Genomic DNA, 19,450 nt, shown 5'->3' on the forward strand with positions numbered 1-19,450 from the left:
AAAGAAACAAATGCTTTAATGTCATTCAGTCTCTTCTTCCTCTGGTTTTCTGAAAGGATGCTGAAACAAGGAATGATTTCCTCTCATTTGAACCCAGTGAATCACTGCCAAAAAAAACTGCCATCTCCTTGAACATAAAATGTCCCACTCCACCTAAAAGAAAGATAAAATCATTAGCATTTGAATAAAAAAGAAAGGGGAAATAAGTGCTGTGCAGTGTAAGTGTGTGGTTCTCTCCACTTAATTACTTTAGATCAATTAGTAATTTTTACTCTTTTGAATCTGGGTATGAATGGCTGTCTGTCTCTGGCTGTCTGTTAGCTCAGTGATCAACTGTTAAACTGTCCCGGGTGTGCTCGACCTCCCGCCCAGTAACAGCTGGGATAGGCTCCAGGACCCCTACAATCCTGAATTAAATAAGAACACAGATTGATAAATGGACTTCAAAATAACAGTCTCACCATCTAATTAACCAAGTCACCTATCAAAGACTTGATCCTGTCAATTTTATTCTCACTGGACACCCTTGAACTAAAATGAATTTGGTTTGACAGTTACTATGTTTGCATTTTTGCTGCTGACAGTTGAATTATTGAATTATTTACATCACTGAGCCACAGTACAGTAAAAAGGTTGTGAAGAAAGTCTAGTCAGTGCTAACTTAGGCAACTTACTTGAGTACCAGTCACAGAGGCGTCTCTCTCTTGTGTAAGGCTACACTGGTGGGACCCTCAAACTGCAGTTTGATGGCCCGTTTGAGATTAAGCTGTGGGTCTGTGGTTGTCATAGTGACCATTACATCATCTGGCAAGGCACTACAGGGTGGGACGGGGGAAAAGCTGTAGCAAACCGGTGACAAAATGTTCTTCTGGGGTTTAGAATCCCAAGCTTCCTCTTGAAGTGGGTTCTGAAGCCTGTACGGGTATCCGAGAGGAGCGTTCTCTCGGTTTTTAGCACCTAGCGGTTGGTCCTGTCCTGGCATTATCCCAAGTGAAGCCATTACAGAGTTCCATTTGCCACCTGTGTAATTAGTCCTCTCTGTTTTTATTAAATTTGAGCTTTGTTTGTTTATTTTGTCATGATATTCAAGTCCAGATGATAGGCCTTTCTGAGGCAATTCGTAATTATGCACCATGGCAGTGACTGTGCACACAGTAGGGGGAGGGCTGCCTTTGGGTTGCCTCTTACTGCTTCCGTGGAGACTACCTATGCCCGAGCCCCCTGGTGGAGGGAGGGTGGAATTACGGCTACGACTGCGGGGCAGTGAGTGCTGTTGGATCTGCTGTATAAAGCTGAGGCTGTCAGCTGGCACCGTCTGCACCGTGGCCAGTGAGTGGCAGGTCGATGAGGTTTGGGAGCTCTGCATGGAGTGGAATCGTTCTGCAGTGGATCCTGGAGAAGAAACCGAGGACGATGAGGTTGCAGCAGTTACTTCACCTCCACTACTTTCTGAGATTCCTAAAGATGAGATCATGTTGGATTTTGAAGGGGATACAGTACTAGAGTTAGGCAACACACCTAGATATGGCTTGGCTCCATAGCTCTCCAACATCCTGACAATGTTATAGTGTCCATGTTTCCCAGCCACTTTGACCGGACTGCGGCCATATTTATCCATGTGATTGGGATTTGAGCCTCTTTCTAGAAGCATTGCAACGATGTTAGCATGTCCCTCCTGGGCAGCGATGCTCAGAGCTGTTGCCCCCTGATGGCAAGCAAGGTTTATATTGATGCCACTGGCTTCTAGGAGGCGATGTCCTACTTTAGCGTGTCCTGTCCAAGCCACTGAATGTATTGGTGGTCTCCCCTCTGCATCTTGTGCATTGGGATTCGCCCCATGTCTTAAAAGTAGGTCTACAATCTCTACAAATCCTTGCCAGGAAGCCACATGAAGCGCTGTACGGCCCTCAGAGTCTCTGGACTCCAGAGGAACACCCCCTTTCTCAATTAGGAGAGTAGCCATATCAAGGCGACCCTCCAATACTAGGAGGTAGAGCAAAGGACGCCCTTCGGCATCCCGGACATCAGTATCAGCCCCTCGTTTCATAAGCAGCTCTGCAACATCAGCATTGCCCTCCAGGAGTGCAGCACTCAAGGCAGAATGCCCATCATAGGCCCTGTGGTCAATGGGAGACCGTCTGTCTAATAGAAGTTTGGCAGTGCTCCAATGGCCTTCTTGGGCAGCTAGTATAAGGGGAGTGCGTCCCTCGATGTCCATCTCTCCAACTCGTGCCATGCTGCCTTCTTCTGTCAAAATGGCACAAACTGCACGATGTCCTTCACACGCAGCAGCGTGCAATGGAGTCCAGCCAAGATCATCTTTATGGTTCTCATCCAGGCCTCGGTCCAGCAATGTACGAACAACCTCTACGCTCCCTCTGGCTGCTGCTAGACATAGTGCCGTCCTGCCTTCACAATCAATGGCATCCACAGCCGCTCCCCAGAAAAGCAGCCGTGACACGGTCTTCATGTGTCCCATTGCTGCTGCTGCCAGGAGGGGAGTAACAGCAGCAGCAGCAGGCACACTGCCGTCAGGTCCAGCAGTTTCATCTACGTCAGCACCAGCTTCTAACAAAAGCTCGACTACATCTTCATGGCCCTCATAGGATGCAAGAAGAAGCGGTGTCATTCCATCATGGTCTCTGTGCCCTGGATCTGCTCCACGCTCCAGTAACAGACTTGCTACCTCTCCAAAACCTTTGACCCCTGCTGCTGTAGGGACACAGACAGCTGCAACTGACAGAGCAGTGCGTCCATCTCCATCAGCCAAATCAACACGTGCATTGTGGTCCAACAATATTGCCACTGCTTCATGATGTCCCATATAGGCAGCTGCGATAAGTGGCGTGCGGTCCTTGCTATCAGCTTTGTCAACTTGAGCCCCATAGTCCAGTAGTGTGAGAACAATTTCATCATGACCGCCCCATGCAGCAGCTCTGAGAGCAGTTCGGCCCTCGCTGTCACATCCATCTACATCTGCTCCTGCATCCAGCAGTAGATGGACAGCCTCAGCGTGTCCACCCCAAGCTGCAGAGCGCAACGCTGTCCATCCTTCATTGTCAACATGCTCCATCATCTGTACTGCAGTTTTTTGGTCCTGGCTCTTGGCCCATTCCAGGAGTTCAGACAACACTTTGACGTGACCCTGCCTGGAGGCTAAAGTCAGTGGCATCTGACCCTGATGATCACTGATCAGTGGATCAGAGCCATGTGAAAGGAGAAGTTTAGCTAAATTTGCAGAACCCTCGTGGGCTGCACTAGCAAGCAGAGTCTGTCCATCTGTAGAACCAGGCTGGTTTACAGACATGCCACTGGCAAGCAGGTCCTTTATATACGTCTCCCTTTCAAGTGTCTGTTGCACATCAATTCCTTCTTTACCTACACTATGCATTGCATCACTTGAGTCTGCTCCAGAAAAAAAGGTTCGAGAGACTAGTCCACTTCTCATCAGCAATTGAGCAACATCCTGACTCACTGAAACAGGAAGCTGAGCTAAGGATGTGGCAAGTGCTTTACTGCAGGTGGGGTTAAGAGCACGTACACCTGCCCACAGCATCCACAGTGCCAAAAATGCAGGTTTATCTTTATGGTGCCCTGAGCAAATTAAGTGTGTGGCTAGCTGGCAAGTTTCCTCAACGTCAAGGTTAGGTCCCTGTAGAGTCAGAGATGATGCAAGCATGCTATGACCTTCTGTTCTGCTACACAGATATTTCTGTGTGCAGTACTTAACATCTGTCAGCCACTCTGTAAAGCTTGCATGAAAAATTAATTTGGTGCCTCCGGTTCCATCGATTAGGAGTGCAGAGAGGGTTTCGAGATTGTTCTCAAAGTCCTGAAGACTTAATAAGGTGTCCTGAGTCCAGACTGCCATGAATAGCTGCTGGGGTGTTAGGGGCCTCGGGGCAGCCAAGAGGGCATTGAGGAGAGGCCTTACGTAGATGAAGCGCCCTCGGGGGAACAATCTCTGGCACAGCCAAAGGTAGAGTCCGTTGAGAGTCCCGGGGATGTCCCGGATCTCTCGCAGACCCACCAGCGAAGCTGCCACACCGTCCAGAACACGCTGAAGAAAAAGAAAGCAGCCGCCACTTTTGATGTGCAGAAGATTCAGCATATCAGCGGTATCAGGGGTGAGCTGTCGACGAAGCGCTGCTTCTTCATCCAGACGACAGAGGATGTACTGCTGTACGTCACGGACTGCTGGAGGCTTCCGCAGATCATCCAGACAGAGTTTACGAAAACCTACAAACAGATAGGACAGTTGTTTGTTTGTTTGTTTTAAATCTTCAATAAAGTTTTTTATATTCCTCATGGATTCTATCTACAGTTTTTTTTTAGGTTTTAAATTTTTTCAGTCTTATGTGATGCTTTGTTTTTTTTGCTTCTTATTTTGAAAACTCTATGCCAGCTTGTTCTAGTGTAATGGTAGACCTCCAGCTAACAATTTATCTAAGTCCTGGATGATTTGGTATAAAGTTCCACTTTTAATGTGGCAAAATGGAGAATGTGCTTAGCAGGTGTAGAAATAAAACCACGTTAGCTTAGCACCTCAGGCAACACCCTAAGTAGCACCTGGTCTAAGGAGCTTGGAAAGAAAAGCGTCTGGACTTCTTTAAGTTGCTGAAGACGTTTCACGTTTCACCTGATTGTGACCGACACCTGTCTTCACACCTTGGCTCGTGTGATTAGGTAGAGGAGCATTGGGGGGGGGGGGGGGGGGGGGGACGACACTCCCACAGGACTTAAATCTGGGACTCTCCACCGTTTGACCCTAGAACTGAAGAAGCTTCTCGGATGAGAGGTGAAACATCTTCAAGCAACTTAAAAGAGTCCAGAGGCTTTTCTTTCCGAGCTTCTACGATGAGCTGGATGACTGAGAACCTTCACAGACCGAAGTAGCATCTCAATAGAAATTTTGAAAATTCTTGTTTGTTTACTGTATTGCAGTGAACAGCCAATTAAACTACTTGGTCAGTGTTTGTCAGTGCATTTTTAGATGACAAAAATAGTGATTTCACTGCACAATCATGGCCACACCCTAACCAACCCATATGTCATCTTGTGTTCACATGTAACTGATCGCATTTATTTATTTTGTAATATATTGCATAATCTTATAAGAGAAGTATGTACATACTTGAGAACATCTTGCACAGGGCCTTATTTTGGCGGCGGACCGAACAGACGAGCAGCAACCAGCTGGGCAGCAGGTGTTGACTGCAGGCTAAAAGCTCTGCAATGGAGCCACTCTTCCTAACTCCTTCCCTTGGTCCATATTCTACGTCCAGAGAGTCTATAACCATCATCAGAGTCTGGGCAGGAGGAGGAAGGTCCGACAGGGGTTCCAACACTGCTCTAAGGACATGCGAGGAAGAGGCAGACACACAGTGCAAGACATTACACTTAAGACAATGTAATAACAGCAGGATTCGTGGGTTGATAATAGAGTTGAAAAAGAAAAGTAACATTGCGAACACTCGTTTGTGCCAACAAAGCAGATTAGATCTTTCGCACATTGTCAGTGTGAGTCACTGGGAGTGACAGTCAGACTTTGCTGCGACTTCAGGCATCTTTATTTAAAGTGTGGAGTTTAATTTTTTACTGTATTTTATGGAAGTTTTTTCATTGTTTTCCATATGTTGAATCTTCAGTAATACTGGAGTCATAATCAGTTTCATTCAGCCATTGAAAAAGAACTCAATAAAAAAAGTAAGCAAATGTCAGGCAAACTAAGCAATTCCATTTACACTTTCACAGTAATTTAGGTCAAATCCAAACTACAAGTGGGTAAACAAGAGTCAACCAGGACAACTGCTATCAGATGCTTCTGCAGTAAAATTAAAGCCGACTCTCATGTTAACCTGTTAACACAGATATCAAACTGTAACCAAGAGAACTAAACAGCAATTTAGCCCCACACCCCACACTTTCATTAAACACCGGAACAAGCTGCAAAACCATAAAACAATTACAAACTTGGCTAAAGCTAAAATAGCGGCGTCACTGCCTTTTAATCACTGCGGTCAGCACCCACACCCTGCTGTGATCTGATGGTGACTCAGGTTAATGGAACATGTGAATTTACAGCTCCACCCTGGTCTCTCTCTCACACACACGCTATCAAACTGGCAATTCTTTTCACATTATTATTATTATTATTATTATTATTATTATTATTATTATTATTATGGATGCACGGCAAAGACACCACTGAACTTCTTGACCCTGATGTCCAATCATAGTGGTGCAGGAGAAAAAAGAAAAAAAACATTTGGAGAAGCTGCACTTCCGTGTCATGGGTGCAGGTCAGCAGCAGTATTATAGCAAAACTTCTCACCTGAGAAAAAAGTAACACCCCTAGAGGGATCATTCAAATTTCCAAATATCGATAGTACAATACCAATATCGAATCAATGCCAGTACTGGTATTGGTATCAGATTGATACTAGCACAAGAGGATCAATACTTTGTTTCCATCCAAGTTCAGCATGTAGTCCGGTGATTTAGTAGTTATAAAATTTGTTCAGAATTTGCAAATATATGATTATTCAATTCAGTTTTCTTTTTATAGCACCAAATCACAACAACAGTTGCCTAAAGGTGCTTAAAATTCACCTCATAGGTCATGACACACTGCTCTTCAATTCAATTTTATTTATATAGCGCCAAATCACAACAAAAGTCGCCTCAAGGCGCTTCATAGATACAGAGAAAAACCCAACAATCATATGACCCCCTATGAGCAAGCACTTTGGCGACAGTGGGAAGGAAAAACTCCCTTTTAACAGGAAGAAACCTCCGGCAGAACCAGGCTCAGGGAGGGGCGGCCATCTGCTGCGACCGGTTGGGGTCGCAGCAGATGGCCTTATACATACATAAGCTGGCTTTATAAATTTAAAGCATCAGCGCTATTATCGACAACACTACTTGGAATTACTTGGTATCCAATCGATGCCACGATGTGTAGTATTGCACAGCGCTAGTTTTCAGAAGAGCTTTACAGCTGGCAAAAATGCCTTATCCTGCAACAAACACAGGGTGTGGGTTTGCATGTGAGCTGTCATTAGTGTTAATGTCTGTGTTTAAAAATGACCACAAGGTCCAGGTACCATTAGAGGCCAAACAGGTTTTCATCTAATGGATTTAACAGTTGTTGTCTTTTTGTTTGTTTTAGAAGTAAAAAGTCAAGAGGAGAGAAACTTTAATCTCAAAATAATGTCACATATTCAACATTATATTTAAAAAAAAAAAACAAAAAACAAAAAAAAAAAAAAAAACCTACCTCAAAAGAGTTTCACTCAGACTTAAACAATCTAAAGTAAGCTGGGTCACTAACTGCTTACACTCAGGGGTCAAGAATTAATCAGCTCTGGATTCATATGTACATAATAAGGAGTGGGAGGAGAAGTTTCACCACTTTAAATATATATAAAAAAAATTAGTCATCTCTATAACGATTATACTTTAGGCCTAATAGTTATCTCATGCATGGATGAGACACTAAAACAAACAGGATTATATGCATGTTCTGAAACAAATGGCACCACCCCAAACAGTTCCCAAGTTTATATGATCAGTTAATGTATCTGTTATTTTGAAATTAAATAGCTTTTCGTGAGTAGGGTTTGAATTAATAAAAGGAAGCAAATCCTCAGATTTGATAGGCTGGGAGCGGCCACTGGTAGTTTTGTGAGATTGTGGCTTTATTTGATGAATCATCAAAGCTGCTTACAAAAGGTCTTTTGCAATGTCTTGAGGTCACTAATATTTCAAGACTTAGCTAACCAGATAATAGACTCGACCTTTATTATCAAGTATATTACGCAGTAAAAAGAAGAGCGACATCCTGCTCTGAGTGATGATTTCAGCGAGGTTATGACAAGCTTATCATAGCACTGCGCGCTTTTAGTTATCTGATTAAAACAACACTCCCTCAGCGGGCTAACACTCTGATGTGAGGAGGAGGAAGGGTAATTCTTTCATTCAGGTGACACAGTCATTTAACATGGGTGATCTAGTTGGATAAATCCTGTAGAGACAACTGTATTTGTATTGTATACTTTTAATATATTTTCTTACACACACACAGGACATTGCAGCCAATGCTATGTGCACTTTAAAGTATGGTGGCTTTACTCAAACTGATATGAAAGATGTTCAACACAATTCACTACCTATTACTGAGCTTACTTAGAAAGAGCTTCACTACAAGCCGCCCATTTGTCCTGCTGTTGACTGTCATTACTGCTGTCATGGGAAGTCCAGCGGCAGTTTGTAGCACTTTGTCATCAGATTATGTGTCTCCCAAGAAGCTAGCATAGCCACAAGTGTCCAGTGAGGCAGTGACTGGGTGAACAGTCAGCTCGTGTGTCTGAAATGATACATTTTCCCAGCTTGGCACTTAGGTTAGCGCGAACACCAAAAAGGGCACGACCCAGTATTGAACAGTTGTTTCTATGGCTCGGATTAAAATCAATATAAGACACCAGTTTAGCGAACAGACCCAGACAGAGGGAGCACTGCACTACACACAGGCTTATTTTCCTTCTCTTTCACTGCCAATTCAAATCCACGTTTCTTCAATTTGTCCATGGGTGTCCTGACACAGTGGAGCTTCACCCGCAGCCACCTTCTCTCAAAAGAGCCCCCCCAACATAAACAGCTGCTGGCTGCGAGCCAGTCTGAGGGGAATGTGCAATTCAGCTCAGCACTTCACACCAGAGGAGAGCAAACAGAGGAGGAGTGCAGAAGCGCTCCGACTCACCGCAAAGCAAACACACCGGCAACGTGTCAAAGTCTCAGAGAGGAGAGTGACCTCGCTGACCGGTGCCGAGACGGTCACCGGGGAGCCGGAGGCATTTTTTCACCTCTTTGTCCCCCTCAGTCTCTGAAAGGATGTTATGTTGTAAATAACACTGCAGCGTTCATTCACTGGAGGCCCCATTGTGTGTTGTGAATGGGCGGCATTATGAGGGGGAGACATAAATATAAGACGAGGAAGAATGGCTGCTGCACACTTTTCCTGCGACTGTCCCGGCTTCTGTTTGCCGCTCACTGCAGCTTTTACATGTACAGACTGTGAGGCAGTTAACTGCCTGCTTGAGAGTCTAAACACCTGCAGAAAGCCACCTTTATTTAGACAAAAACAAAGATAACCTTTAAGCTCTGCTGGAGCATTTTCCCACAACATGAACAGCTGCTCGTGCTTTACTCTGTTTTTGTTTTGAGAGTGAGGCAGCTTCACTCTTTACATGCACATTACTTCATGACAGCAGCCTTTATTCAGCTCACTTTTTATCTACTGGATCATGGTATTTAGGGTGGTCCTCTCTCAGAAGGCAGACCAGACAGCACTACTGTTTTTGAGCTCAGTGATCTTAAGTGGAGATGTGGGAAAAACTTCAGCTTCACCGAACTGCAAACAATGAAAAGGGAGCTTCGCAAAATGTGTTAACACTGGAAACCCGTGAATTCAAACCCAAGCCGAGTCCATCCAGGTAAAAAGGTCGAAGGTAAGGTGGCTTTGTGAGATGTCCACAACTAACTCTGCTAGTCCTTCCCCCAATTACAGGAGCTCATACCAACTCTGGCAACTCAGCAAGTGTTGGAAATGACGTTTAGCTTACTACTTTAATCTTTCATGCAATAAAATGAATAAAATTTCAGACTTTCTGCCACAAAACCAAAAAAGTTATATAGATTTCAATGCATGGAACTGGATTCAAACAATAACAGCCCTAATCCTAGATGCTGTCAAATAACCGGATGGTCACGGATTGAATTTCATAGCTTCTGTGTTGCATAAAGTTAAGATCATCATGTTAACAAAACACAAAATGGGTCATCAGCAGGTTGACAGTAAACAGATAACATCATTGTAAATACACGATCTGTTAACAGCTACATTTAAAACTAAATACTCAAACAGGCCACTTATACAACAGCACCGAGCTGCAGTGCCAGGACTCCGTCGGCCTGTTTTCATTGATTTTGGAATCTGATAAACTGCTTTTCCCACGCACGAAGTCGGAACTTTGCTCCGGCTTTCATCATCAGCGTCATGATTTACAGACCCCCACATAAATTCTGCTGTGATGAGCTGGGCATGAGCCATACCCTTGAACGTGCACATACACGCTGAGCACCTGGATTTGTTTCAGGCAACTTTCTTTTCCCTTTCATTTAGAAGAAGTGGGAAATTTCCCACTGATGTGTTTCAACAAAACTGATCTCAAAAGATGGAAGCGCTGACTTTTTGTAGGACACCAAAACAAAGAAAAAAAAACAAACAAACAAAATAAACATGGTACAAACCTCTTGAAGGTCTCATTAGGGTCTCTTTGACACATGAGAGGCTCCAGGGAAGAGGATACCGATGGGCTGTTAAGGAGCTCTTCGTACCCTGGAGAGAGGAGAGGAGAGGCCCTCAGCTGTTCCACCAAGCCCAGGACAAACCTCCACAGCACTATACTCGTCTGTTCCTCCCTCTGGCAGAAGTGGGCCGCAAGGCAACGCTGTGCCAACCCAACTGCCAGCCCTGCCTTTGAGGTGGGGGACACCACCTCGGTGCACAGAGCTGTCTTCCCGGCACCAGGTCCCCCCGTTACCAGGATCCCGGGAGCTTGCCCGGGCCCCGAGCGGGCATCCAGGCAGCGACGCAGCTTGTCCAGGGCCCATTCCCGGCAATAAAAACGCCGGCCCCGAAGCAAGCTGGAGCTGCTGCCAAATCCACTGCTGCTCATTTGTTCCTGGGGTCCTGACATCCAGGGGACAACTTAGCACTGTGAATGTCACATCCCATACTCGGTGACTAACTCCACTCCTCTTTGTGGTACAGCTGCAGCCGGTGTGTGTGTGACAGCTCTAGGCAATAACTGGATATTTCTTTAGCTTGTCAGTTTCTGAAAGTGTTGCATCAGGCGATTATTATCGCTAGTTGTCTTTCTCCCGTAGGTCCCAAGGTGTAAGGCTGACAAAAAAAAAAAAAAAAAAAAAGAGTCAGAAAAAGGTTAAGTCAGGAAAGGTGCACCTCTTCATTCTCTCTCAACGTCTTGATCTTTGTGTCGCCGAGTCTGAAATGCTACAGTTCACCATGCTTCTCGTGGGGGATCATGGAGCTGCTCTGTCAGATATCAAGAAAGAGGGAGAAGGAAATGAGGAATGAGTCAATGACAGCATGTATCTCACCCCCTCCCCTGTCTGAGTCGCCCTCCGTGTGCTCCAATTACAGCCACAGTTTCCCCTCTTCTCTCACTTTCTGTCCTGCTTCTTTTTTGAGAATCGACCCAAAACTGCAGCTGTAGCATGACATTTTTTTCCCCTTTCCCACACCCACGATCTTTGCCTTCCCTCAACCCCCCCATCTCTCTCTCGCTCTCTCTCATGCCTTCCGGTTTTTCTTGTTTTGTTTTTTTTTGTCTCCACCCTCTCTCAGTGTTTCACAGCATGTCCGGGCATGCACGGGTGATCAAGGTAGAGGAGTGGTGAGGGGGAGGACTCATGTGATCATAAGCCACTCTACAGCTGACAGGTGGGAGGAGTTACCTGGGGTCAAGGTTCAATCGCAGGACACTCCGTCAGCTGTAGGAAAGGTATCTGCCAGACTACAGCACTAAAGTTTTGTGTCAAGAAGGTAAGTTGTGTTGCTGGCATCAAAACACGAGCCTCAAATTTCACTTTCTTTTGTTCTGATTCACTTTGAGTTAATTAATTAGTCATAAATCATTTACTAGGCGAAAGTGCCAAACATTTTATCCTCCTTATATCATTATAAAGCGAATGTGTTTGATATTTTGACTGCTGATCTAGAGCAAAACAGCTCACTCACTGAGAAAATATAATGACATATCCTTTGTTTTCTGTTATTTATGGGAAGCGTTTCAGCAGTAACACCAATCATAACACCGCTAATTTGACTATTCTCTTTCTGACTTCCACTTTGCTGATTAAAACCTAGTTTTTAATTAAAGTGTGATGAGGGCGCATGCAAACTGGAAAACATAAACAAATCAAACAGAGTCCTCTGAACCTTTCTGAATTATTACACGTTTAGGAGCTCACTTCTCCTACCTGTACTTTCCTTAAAGAGGGGCGGCATCTTCTTCGGTCAAACACACTCTGGCATTTCCTGGACCAGCGTTACACCCTACATTTAAAACAAACAAAAAAGAGGATCAGCAAATCAAGTTTTTAGTTTCTATTTTGTGGTAGCCAATCATGATGGACAAACCGGGAGAAAAAAAAATATGCTGGAGGAACACTAACCTCTTTATTTTCTGTGCAATTAAAAGCACCTTTTGAGAGCTCCTGTATGTATGATTATGTTATCTGCTGTTTTTAAAAGCCGTCCCACAACATTCCACATTTTTTCCTGCTGTGAGGCAAACACTGAAAAGCTGAATGGTTGGGTTTTTGAGCCTATATGATACCAAGCACATGTCACACATATCCATTTTTCACATATGAGACAATGAAGAGAAGAAAAAAAAAAAGCTTCTACATGCAAACTGCCAATACATACTTTAAGTTCTTCTGATTGGACAAAAAAGTGTATAGTATCACGAAAAGGCAGTAAAAAGACGAGTCTGGTTCTCATGAAGATCTTTGAAGAATTCGGACAAAGAATGCAACGGGCCTCTGAGATAAACTCGGCGTGGTGACGATGTTGATGAGCGTGCACGCTGTTCTTCATTTCAAGTCAGTGACTAATCAAGCATCAGCTACAGGAAGCTGAATCTGACGGATGAGACTGTGATTTAACACTTGAAAGACCCTGCTGCTGTGCATATCATCGACAGCACGCCAGCCTGCTGACAGCGTAATTCAAAGAGCAAAGGAAGCCAAGAGCCACCAGCCGACGTTCCCAACCTGTGCAACTTTTAGTCTGTATGCTTTCTCAGGCAAGGAATACCCTCCTATAGGTGGATGACACATATGCTGCACCGTCGGCTGACAAGTGCCAAATACTGAAAATCAACTAGAGAATGAGAGATGTGCTGTTTTAGCAGCACACTGATGACAGTAATGAGCAAACTTGGCACCAAGCAGAGAAGTTGTCTACATTCTTGTCATTACTTGTGGTTACTAACAAAGCCCTTTGGACCTGCTATGCAGCCTGAGCAGATACTGGTGCAGAACCCAAAGCTGAAGCCTTCAATAGCAAGCTGTCTAAGTAGAAGTCAAATAAAGCCAGACTCCCTACCATGCCTAATTTATTCATTTATGTATTCAGTTAGAAAAAGTTAAACATTGACGGAATCAAAAGTTATTCAGACTGTAAGGTTGGAATTATTTAGGAATACAATCATCTGTCACTACTGAAGATGACTTTTCAGGCACCAGAAGCAGACACCCAGAAAATAAGGTACCTCTAACTCCATGCTCCAATTACAGTAACCCGGTTTCTCATGCAGTGTGAACCTAAAGTGCATGTGAATGCACTGAATGAAGTTGCTAGGCAACCAGCAAAGAGGTTGCACACCATTCCATTAAGATTTTTTTCCCTTTTCTTACACCCTCTGACTCCCACAAGAAAACTGAAAAAAAAATGTGTGCGTACAACTTGCAGCATTTGTTTGGAAGTCTGAGCAATGTGATTATTTGCTCTGGAGCTGAAGGTTCAGCACAGAATTGAAGCAAGCTGCTGTGCTTTGTGTTATGACTAAAACAGGGCAAAGAAAAGACAGCCCAACTCTACCTGCTGTACCAGAAATTAAAAAGCGGAGTCAGACCGATCGATACTGGATTTTTGGGGTTGAGACAAACACTCATTTTATAACATTTTAACTGTACATTAAAGGAAAACCCTTAAACCAACAGTGAGGCAAACCAGTAGCTCTGTTGTGCCATTATGAGCACTTTTAAGTGTTCTCTTCCATGATGACAGGATCTACATGCACACTAGGCCTACACAAATGGCTGATTGAGTAAGATGTGATTCTAATGTTGCTGTTTACTGTTAAGCGGTGCACATACAGGATGAGACTAGAGGTTATGCAGAAAAGACAGAGCATGAAAGTGACTTAAAGAGATCACAGGTGAAATAACTGCGGTGGGGACCAAGTTAAGAGCAGAAGACTGAGTGGGAAATATGCAAGATGATCATCTGTGCAGAAGTGCCTACAACGTCCACCACAGCAACCAGCATCCCCTTCAAAAAAATCCACACACAGCAAGCAATTCCCTTGATATGTGGACAAAGCTTCAGACTCAGCATCATCAAAACATCAGCTGAGGGAATCATTTTTCTCCAGAATGATTTTTCGCCCCTCCAGTAGAGTTCCAGTGGAACATTAGACTATACTGGTGCATATCGGTGCTACTATAGGGTTCACAAAAAGAGAGATGGATAAATGACATCCATTTCCCGGCAGCTGAAGGCTGTTTCCTGAAGCGGTTCTTTCGCTCCTTCCACATTTCTTAACAAAAGACGCAAAAAGCAGAGTTTGCTGCAACTGTGATGCACATGCATTTACACAGCGCCTTTTTTCTGGTCGTACAAGCCACATTTTCACAAAAACTATAAATTCATGCAGTGTTTTATTCTATACACTTCAAGCACTTCGCGTGTGCATAGCCAATTTACAGTCACCAATTAATCGAACAAAAAATGTAATTTTTTCTTGAAAATGATTATTAGCTCATGTTAATCAACGTCACAAGGTCATTATCTGCAAATACCTTCAGACGATTCTTTATCACCGGATCACAAATTCCCACAATTACCCAGCGTGCACGGCACACAGCAGATCAGCTGCAAGCACTCTGGACGCGTTTGTCTCGCTGCTGGAATCCACAGGTTGTCAGCGTGCCTGCTCCCACACCAAATGCTGGACGATTCTCCCACAGGTGTGACCAAAGATATCCCGTGATAATGTGTCAAACTGCTTCATTAGGCGTCGCCATTCAAAATATGAGCACAAATCTGTTCGCGGAAAGGCTGTTTTTAGTCAAAGCTCACAGAGGAAAAAAAATCTCCCTCCTGTGCAGCAGGACACCGCATCTGACTTGTAAATGCACACAGCGTGATCTTACCTGCCACGAACGCTGCTCTTCTCCGTCTGCCGCTCAGAGGCTCACACTCCCACAGCACTTCACCGGATTTTAATCACGTGTCTCCAACAATTCTTCATACCATCACCTTAAAGGTGAACTTAATCCTACTGGGAATTACATTTAAAGGACAGTCATTCCTTCCTTACTCCTTAAACAGTGTGTTTTGAGGGCACACATTTAGACTGGACAACAGATTTTACTACTTATGCTAAATATAGTTAAGAGAAATAAAAAAAATCTAAAGATAAAGCAAAGAAAGCGTAAACCGTCGAATTTGATTGCTTATTTTATTTTATTTTGCTGAAACTGCACATTCACTGACAATAATAGATACTGGGCCTTTCATTTTAAAAAACATCTTTCTTGCAATAAGAGGAGCTGGTTTTTAAAGTGACCTGTGAGTGACGTGTTTGCACCAAAGCAAACAGACTCTGCTTTAAGCCACGAGATCCGGTAAACGGTCCCATAATCACAGTTGAACTCACAGTGAGATGAGAAGTGACCTTGTTAGCCGATTGTTCACATTCTAATATATACGTATAATAATAAAATTAAATACCAAAAATAATTTTCAAAAAAAGATTTAGCAAGTTTGCAAAATGAAATATAATGCACATAATTATGTTTAAACATAGAGTCCACACACATATAGATAAAATATGTGAAAGAGCTATGAAAAAGACACCAAAGACTTATTCAGTAAAAATGCATCATCATCATCATCGTTGTTGTTGTTGTTGTTGTTGTTGGTGGTGTTGTTGTAGTTGTATGTGACCTCGTAATTTGAATTCACTTCAGGACTGTAAAGAAGAAATATTTTTATCCCTTTCATTCCTGTTGCGCAGAAGTCAGTGACTGAGTTCTACAGACCCCTGGTGGCTATTTGTTGTAATTACATGATGACAACACAGCGTCACCATGACACCGTTTGTTATCTCGTCTTCGAAATTTAGAATTCAGAATTCCTTTATCGTCATCGACTAATAAAATAAAATAAAATTGTGTCCACTACCTCGAAAGGAACACACTTACTCACTCACAGAAACAGGTTCGCACACAGTTTCAATCAGGTAAGCTTAAATGACGTTAAAATGGGATGGAGCAACGCTTTGTGTGAGTGTTAGTACTCTTACAAAATATTACATTTGTCTGAGAAAGTCTTACAATAGAATAATAAATGAAAAATGTGTGTTGCAGATTGTGTGCAGACCAAACAGTTGTGTTTTGGATGACTGTGTTGAATGCTGAGCTGTAATCCACACAAAAAATAGACACGCGTTTGTTCCTTGCTGTCTGGGTGGTGCTAAAGAGCATGGAGGGTGATGCAAATGATATCATCAGTTTTGTATAACTACTGATGTGAGTCCACAGTAGGTTGGAGAGAATCCATAAAGTCTCTGAGGACCAGTCCCTCCAGACATTTCATGACTTTTGCTGTTTGAGCAACTGGCATGTTGTCGCCAAACATGTTATCACAGACTGTTTGAGAACAACACTAGTGGATGTCTTACAGGAGGTGTGGACAGTGCATTCATTCATTATGAATTCCTCATCCTGGAACAGCACCTGGACCACCTGCTTTCCCTACATTCATATTACAGAGTGTGCTGGCATCCGCAATCTGTATGAGGCAGCTGACTGACATACTCACTGGTCATACTGGAGTCTACTTTGGATTATTTCTTTTCTGTGGCTGTTCTGAATATGGTGTGCCACAAGGTGCTGTTTTGGGGCCTTTGCAATTTCTGTTATATACAGTGGGGCAAAAAAGTATTTAGTCAGCCACCGATTGTGCAAGTTCCCCCACTTAAAATGATGACAGAGGTCAGTAATTTGCACCAGAGGTACACTTCAACTGTGAGAGACAGAATGTGAAAAAAAATAAATCCATAAATCCACATGGTAGGATTTGTAAAGAATTTATTCGTAAATCAGGGTGGAAAATAAGTATTTGGTCACCTCAAACAAGGAAAATCTCTGGCTCTCACAGACCTGTAACCTCTTCTGTAAGAAGCTTTTCTGTCCCCCACTCGTTACCTGTATGAATGGCACCTGTTTGAACTCATCATCTGTATAAAAGACACCTGTCCACAGCCTCAAACAGTCAGACTCCAAACTCCGCCATGGCCAAGACCAAAGAGCTTTCGAAGGACACCAGGAAAAGTATTGTAGACCTGCACCAGACTGGGAAGAGTGAATCTACAATAGGCAAGCAGCTTGGTGTGAAAAAATCAACTGTGGGAGCAATCATCAGAAAATGGAAGACATACAAGACCACTGATAATCTCCCTCGATCTGGGGCTCCACGCAAGATCTCATCCCGTGGGGTCAAAATGATCATGAGAACGGTGAGCAAAGATCCCAGAACCACACGGGGGGACCTGGTGAATGACCTGCAGAGAGCTGGGACCAAAGTAACAAAGGTCACCTTCAGTAACACACTACAACGGCAGGGAATCACATCCCGCAGTGCCAGACGTGTTCCGCTGCTGAAGCCAGTGCATGTCCAGGCCCGTCTGAAGTTTGCCAGAGAGCACATGGATGATACAGCAGAGGATTGGGAGAATGTCATGTGGTCAGATGAAACCAAAGTAGAACTTTTTGGTATAAACTCAACTCGTCGTGTTTGGAGGAAGAAGAATACTGAGTTGCATCCCAAGAACACCATACCTACTGTGAAGCATGGGGGTGGAAACATCATGCTATGGGGCTGTTTTTCTGCCAAGGGGACAGGACGACTGATCCGTGTTAAGGACAGAATGAATGGGGCCATGTATCGTGAGATTTTGAGCCAAAACCTCCTTCCATCAGTGAGAACTTTGAAGATGAAACGAGGCTGGGTCTTCCAACATGACAATGATCCAAAACACACCGCCCGGGCAACAAAGGAGTGGCTCCGTAAGAAGCATTTGAAAGTCCTGGAGTGGCCTAGCCAGTCTCCAGACCTCAACCCCATAGAAAATCTGTGGCGGGAGTTGAAAGTCCGTGTTGCTCGGCGACAGCCCCAAAACATCACTGCTCTCGAGAAGATCTGCATGGAGGAATGGGCCAAAATACCAGCTACTGTGTGTGCAAACCTGGTAAAGACCTATAGTAAACGTTTGACCTCTGTTATTGCCAACAAAGGTTATGTTACAAAGTATTGAGTTGTATTTTTGTTATTGACCAAATACTTATTTTCCACCCTGATTTACAAATAAATTCTTTACAAATCCTACCATGTGGATTCATGGATTTTTTTTTTTCACATTCTGTCTCTCACAGTTGAAGTGTAGCTCTGGTGCAAATTACTGACCTCTGTCATCATTTTAAGTGGGGGAACTTGCACAATCGGTGGCTGACTAAATACTTTTTTGCCCCACTGTAGGTTCTTCTTCAGGAAATTTTTAACTACGTTTCTTATCACTGCTACCCAGATGACATTCAGTGAGATATCACTTTTAAGCCACAATCATATGACCCCTTATGAGCAAGCACTTTGGCGACAGCAGGAAGGAAAATCTTCCCTTTAACAGGTGGAAACCTCCAGCAGAACCAGGCTCAGGGAGGGCGCGGCCATCTTCCATGACTGTTTGGGTGTAAGTGAATGAGACAGGACAAAGACATACTGTGAAAGAGAGCCAGAGATTAATAATAACAAATAATTAAATACAAGTGTATAAACAAACTGGCTCCCTATTAACTTCAGTGTCACTTTTCTTTGCTAGAAAGCAGCAAAAAACTTCTTTGTCAACTGTAATGACTTTGTCTTCATTTTTTTTTTTTTTAGCATTTTGGTTTGGAATCATGTTATGATATTTGTCTTATAATATAAATCCTGTGTGATATTTTACAGTGCACATGCTAATAATCACAATATCCATCTTAAAACTGTCTTAAATATCTTGCAAACACAATATTCCCATATCTGTACAAATGCAAACTGTATGAATCTGTAGAACTGCAGGATGACTTACCTGACCTGGACGTCCTTTAGGCCTAATTAGAAAACAAATTTTTCATATCTGCATCAAAATTTCAGAGGATCACAAATATCCACAAATAACTTGTTAATAACCCACACACTTTAAAATCAATAAAGATTTATACTTTGCATCGTATATGCAGGTGTAGGTGTGCGGCAGACAGATTTGTGGACCCGAAAACGCAGGATGAACTAAAAACACACAACAAAAGGCAAAAGACTAAACTAAACAGTGACAACTTCAAAAACTGACTCAGTGACAGGCAGGAAAGCAGACAGAGCCACTTTCTACAATTAGTAAGAACATGACAGAGAACAGAGGGAACCGCAGATAATACACACACACACACACACACACACGATAACGAGGAACAGGACACAGGTGGGAACACAGCTGACGCTAATCACACTGACGAGACAGGAGAAGCAAAACTG

The 19,450-nt window shown here is 43.5% G+C and overlaps 1 protein-coding gene across 2 annotated transcripts; it reads right to left on the bottom strand.

Annotated features, from left to right (window-relative positions):
• ankrd50l (ankyrin repeat domain 50-like) lies at positions 1–16,877 on the bottom strand. 2 transcript variants are annotated; one of them, XM_085435137.1, is made up of 7 exons: positions 15,031–16,877; positions 14,677–14,920; positions 12,067–12,142; positions 10,312–10,966; positions 5,135–5,352; positions 675–4,239; positions 1–153 (listed from the first exon to the last, which is right to left on the bottom strand). In XM_085435137.1, the coding sequence occupies exons 4-6, from the start codon at positions 10,758–10,760 to the stop codon at positions 686–688; spliced, it is 4,221 nt and encodes a 1,406-aa protein (XP_085291263.1). In that variant the 5' UTR covers positions 10,761–10,966; positions 12,067–12,142; positions 14,677–14,920; positions 15,031–16,877; the 3' UTR covers positions 1–153; positions 675–685. The 2 variants fall into 2 exon arrangements, with proteins under 2 accessions (XP_085291263.1, XP_085291264.1); XM_085435138.1 differs by lacking the exons at positions 12,067–12,142; positions 14,677–14,920; positions 15,031–16,877 and having other exon boundaries at positions 5,135–5,347; positions 10,312–10,402.
• Between the last annotated feature and the right edge of the window lie 2,573 nt (positions 16,878–19,450).

This window comes from Copadichromis virginalis, linkage group LG16 (assembly GCF_057382275.1).
Source record: "Copadichromis virginalis isolate Kocher_CV1m ecotype Utaka linkage group LG16, C_Virginalis_male_GT1.1, whole genome shotgun sequence".
Taxonomy (NCBI): Eukaryota; Metazoa; Chordata; class Actinopteri; order Cichliformes; family Cichlidae; genus Copadichromis; species Copadichromis virginalis.

Excerpts from the sequence above, each read along its gene's own strand:
- ankrd50l (XM_085435137.1), bottom strand. The coding sequence starts at position 10,760 with ATGTCAGGACCCCAGGAACAAATGAGCAGCAGTGGATTTGGCAGCAGC. Across the intron at positions 5,353-10,311 it reads CCTAATGAGACCTTCAAGAG|AGCAGTGTTGGAACCCCTGT; the intron begins GTTTGTACCATG and ends GCATGTCCTTAG. Across the intron at positions 4,240-5,134 it reads CCTGTGCAAGATGTTCTCAA|GTTTTCGTAAACTCTGTCTG; the intron begins GTATGTACATAC and ends ATCTGTTTGTAG.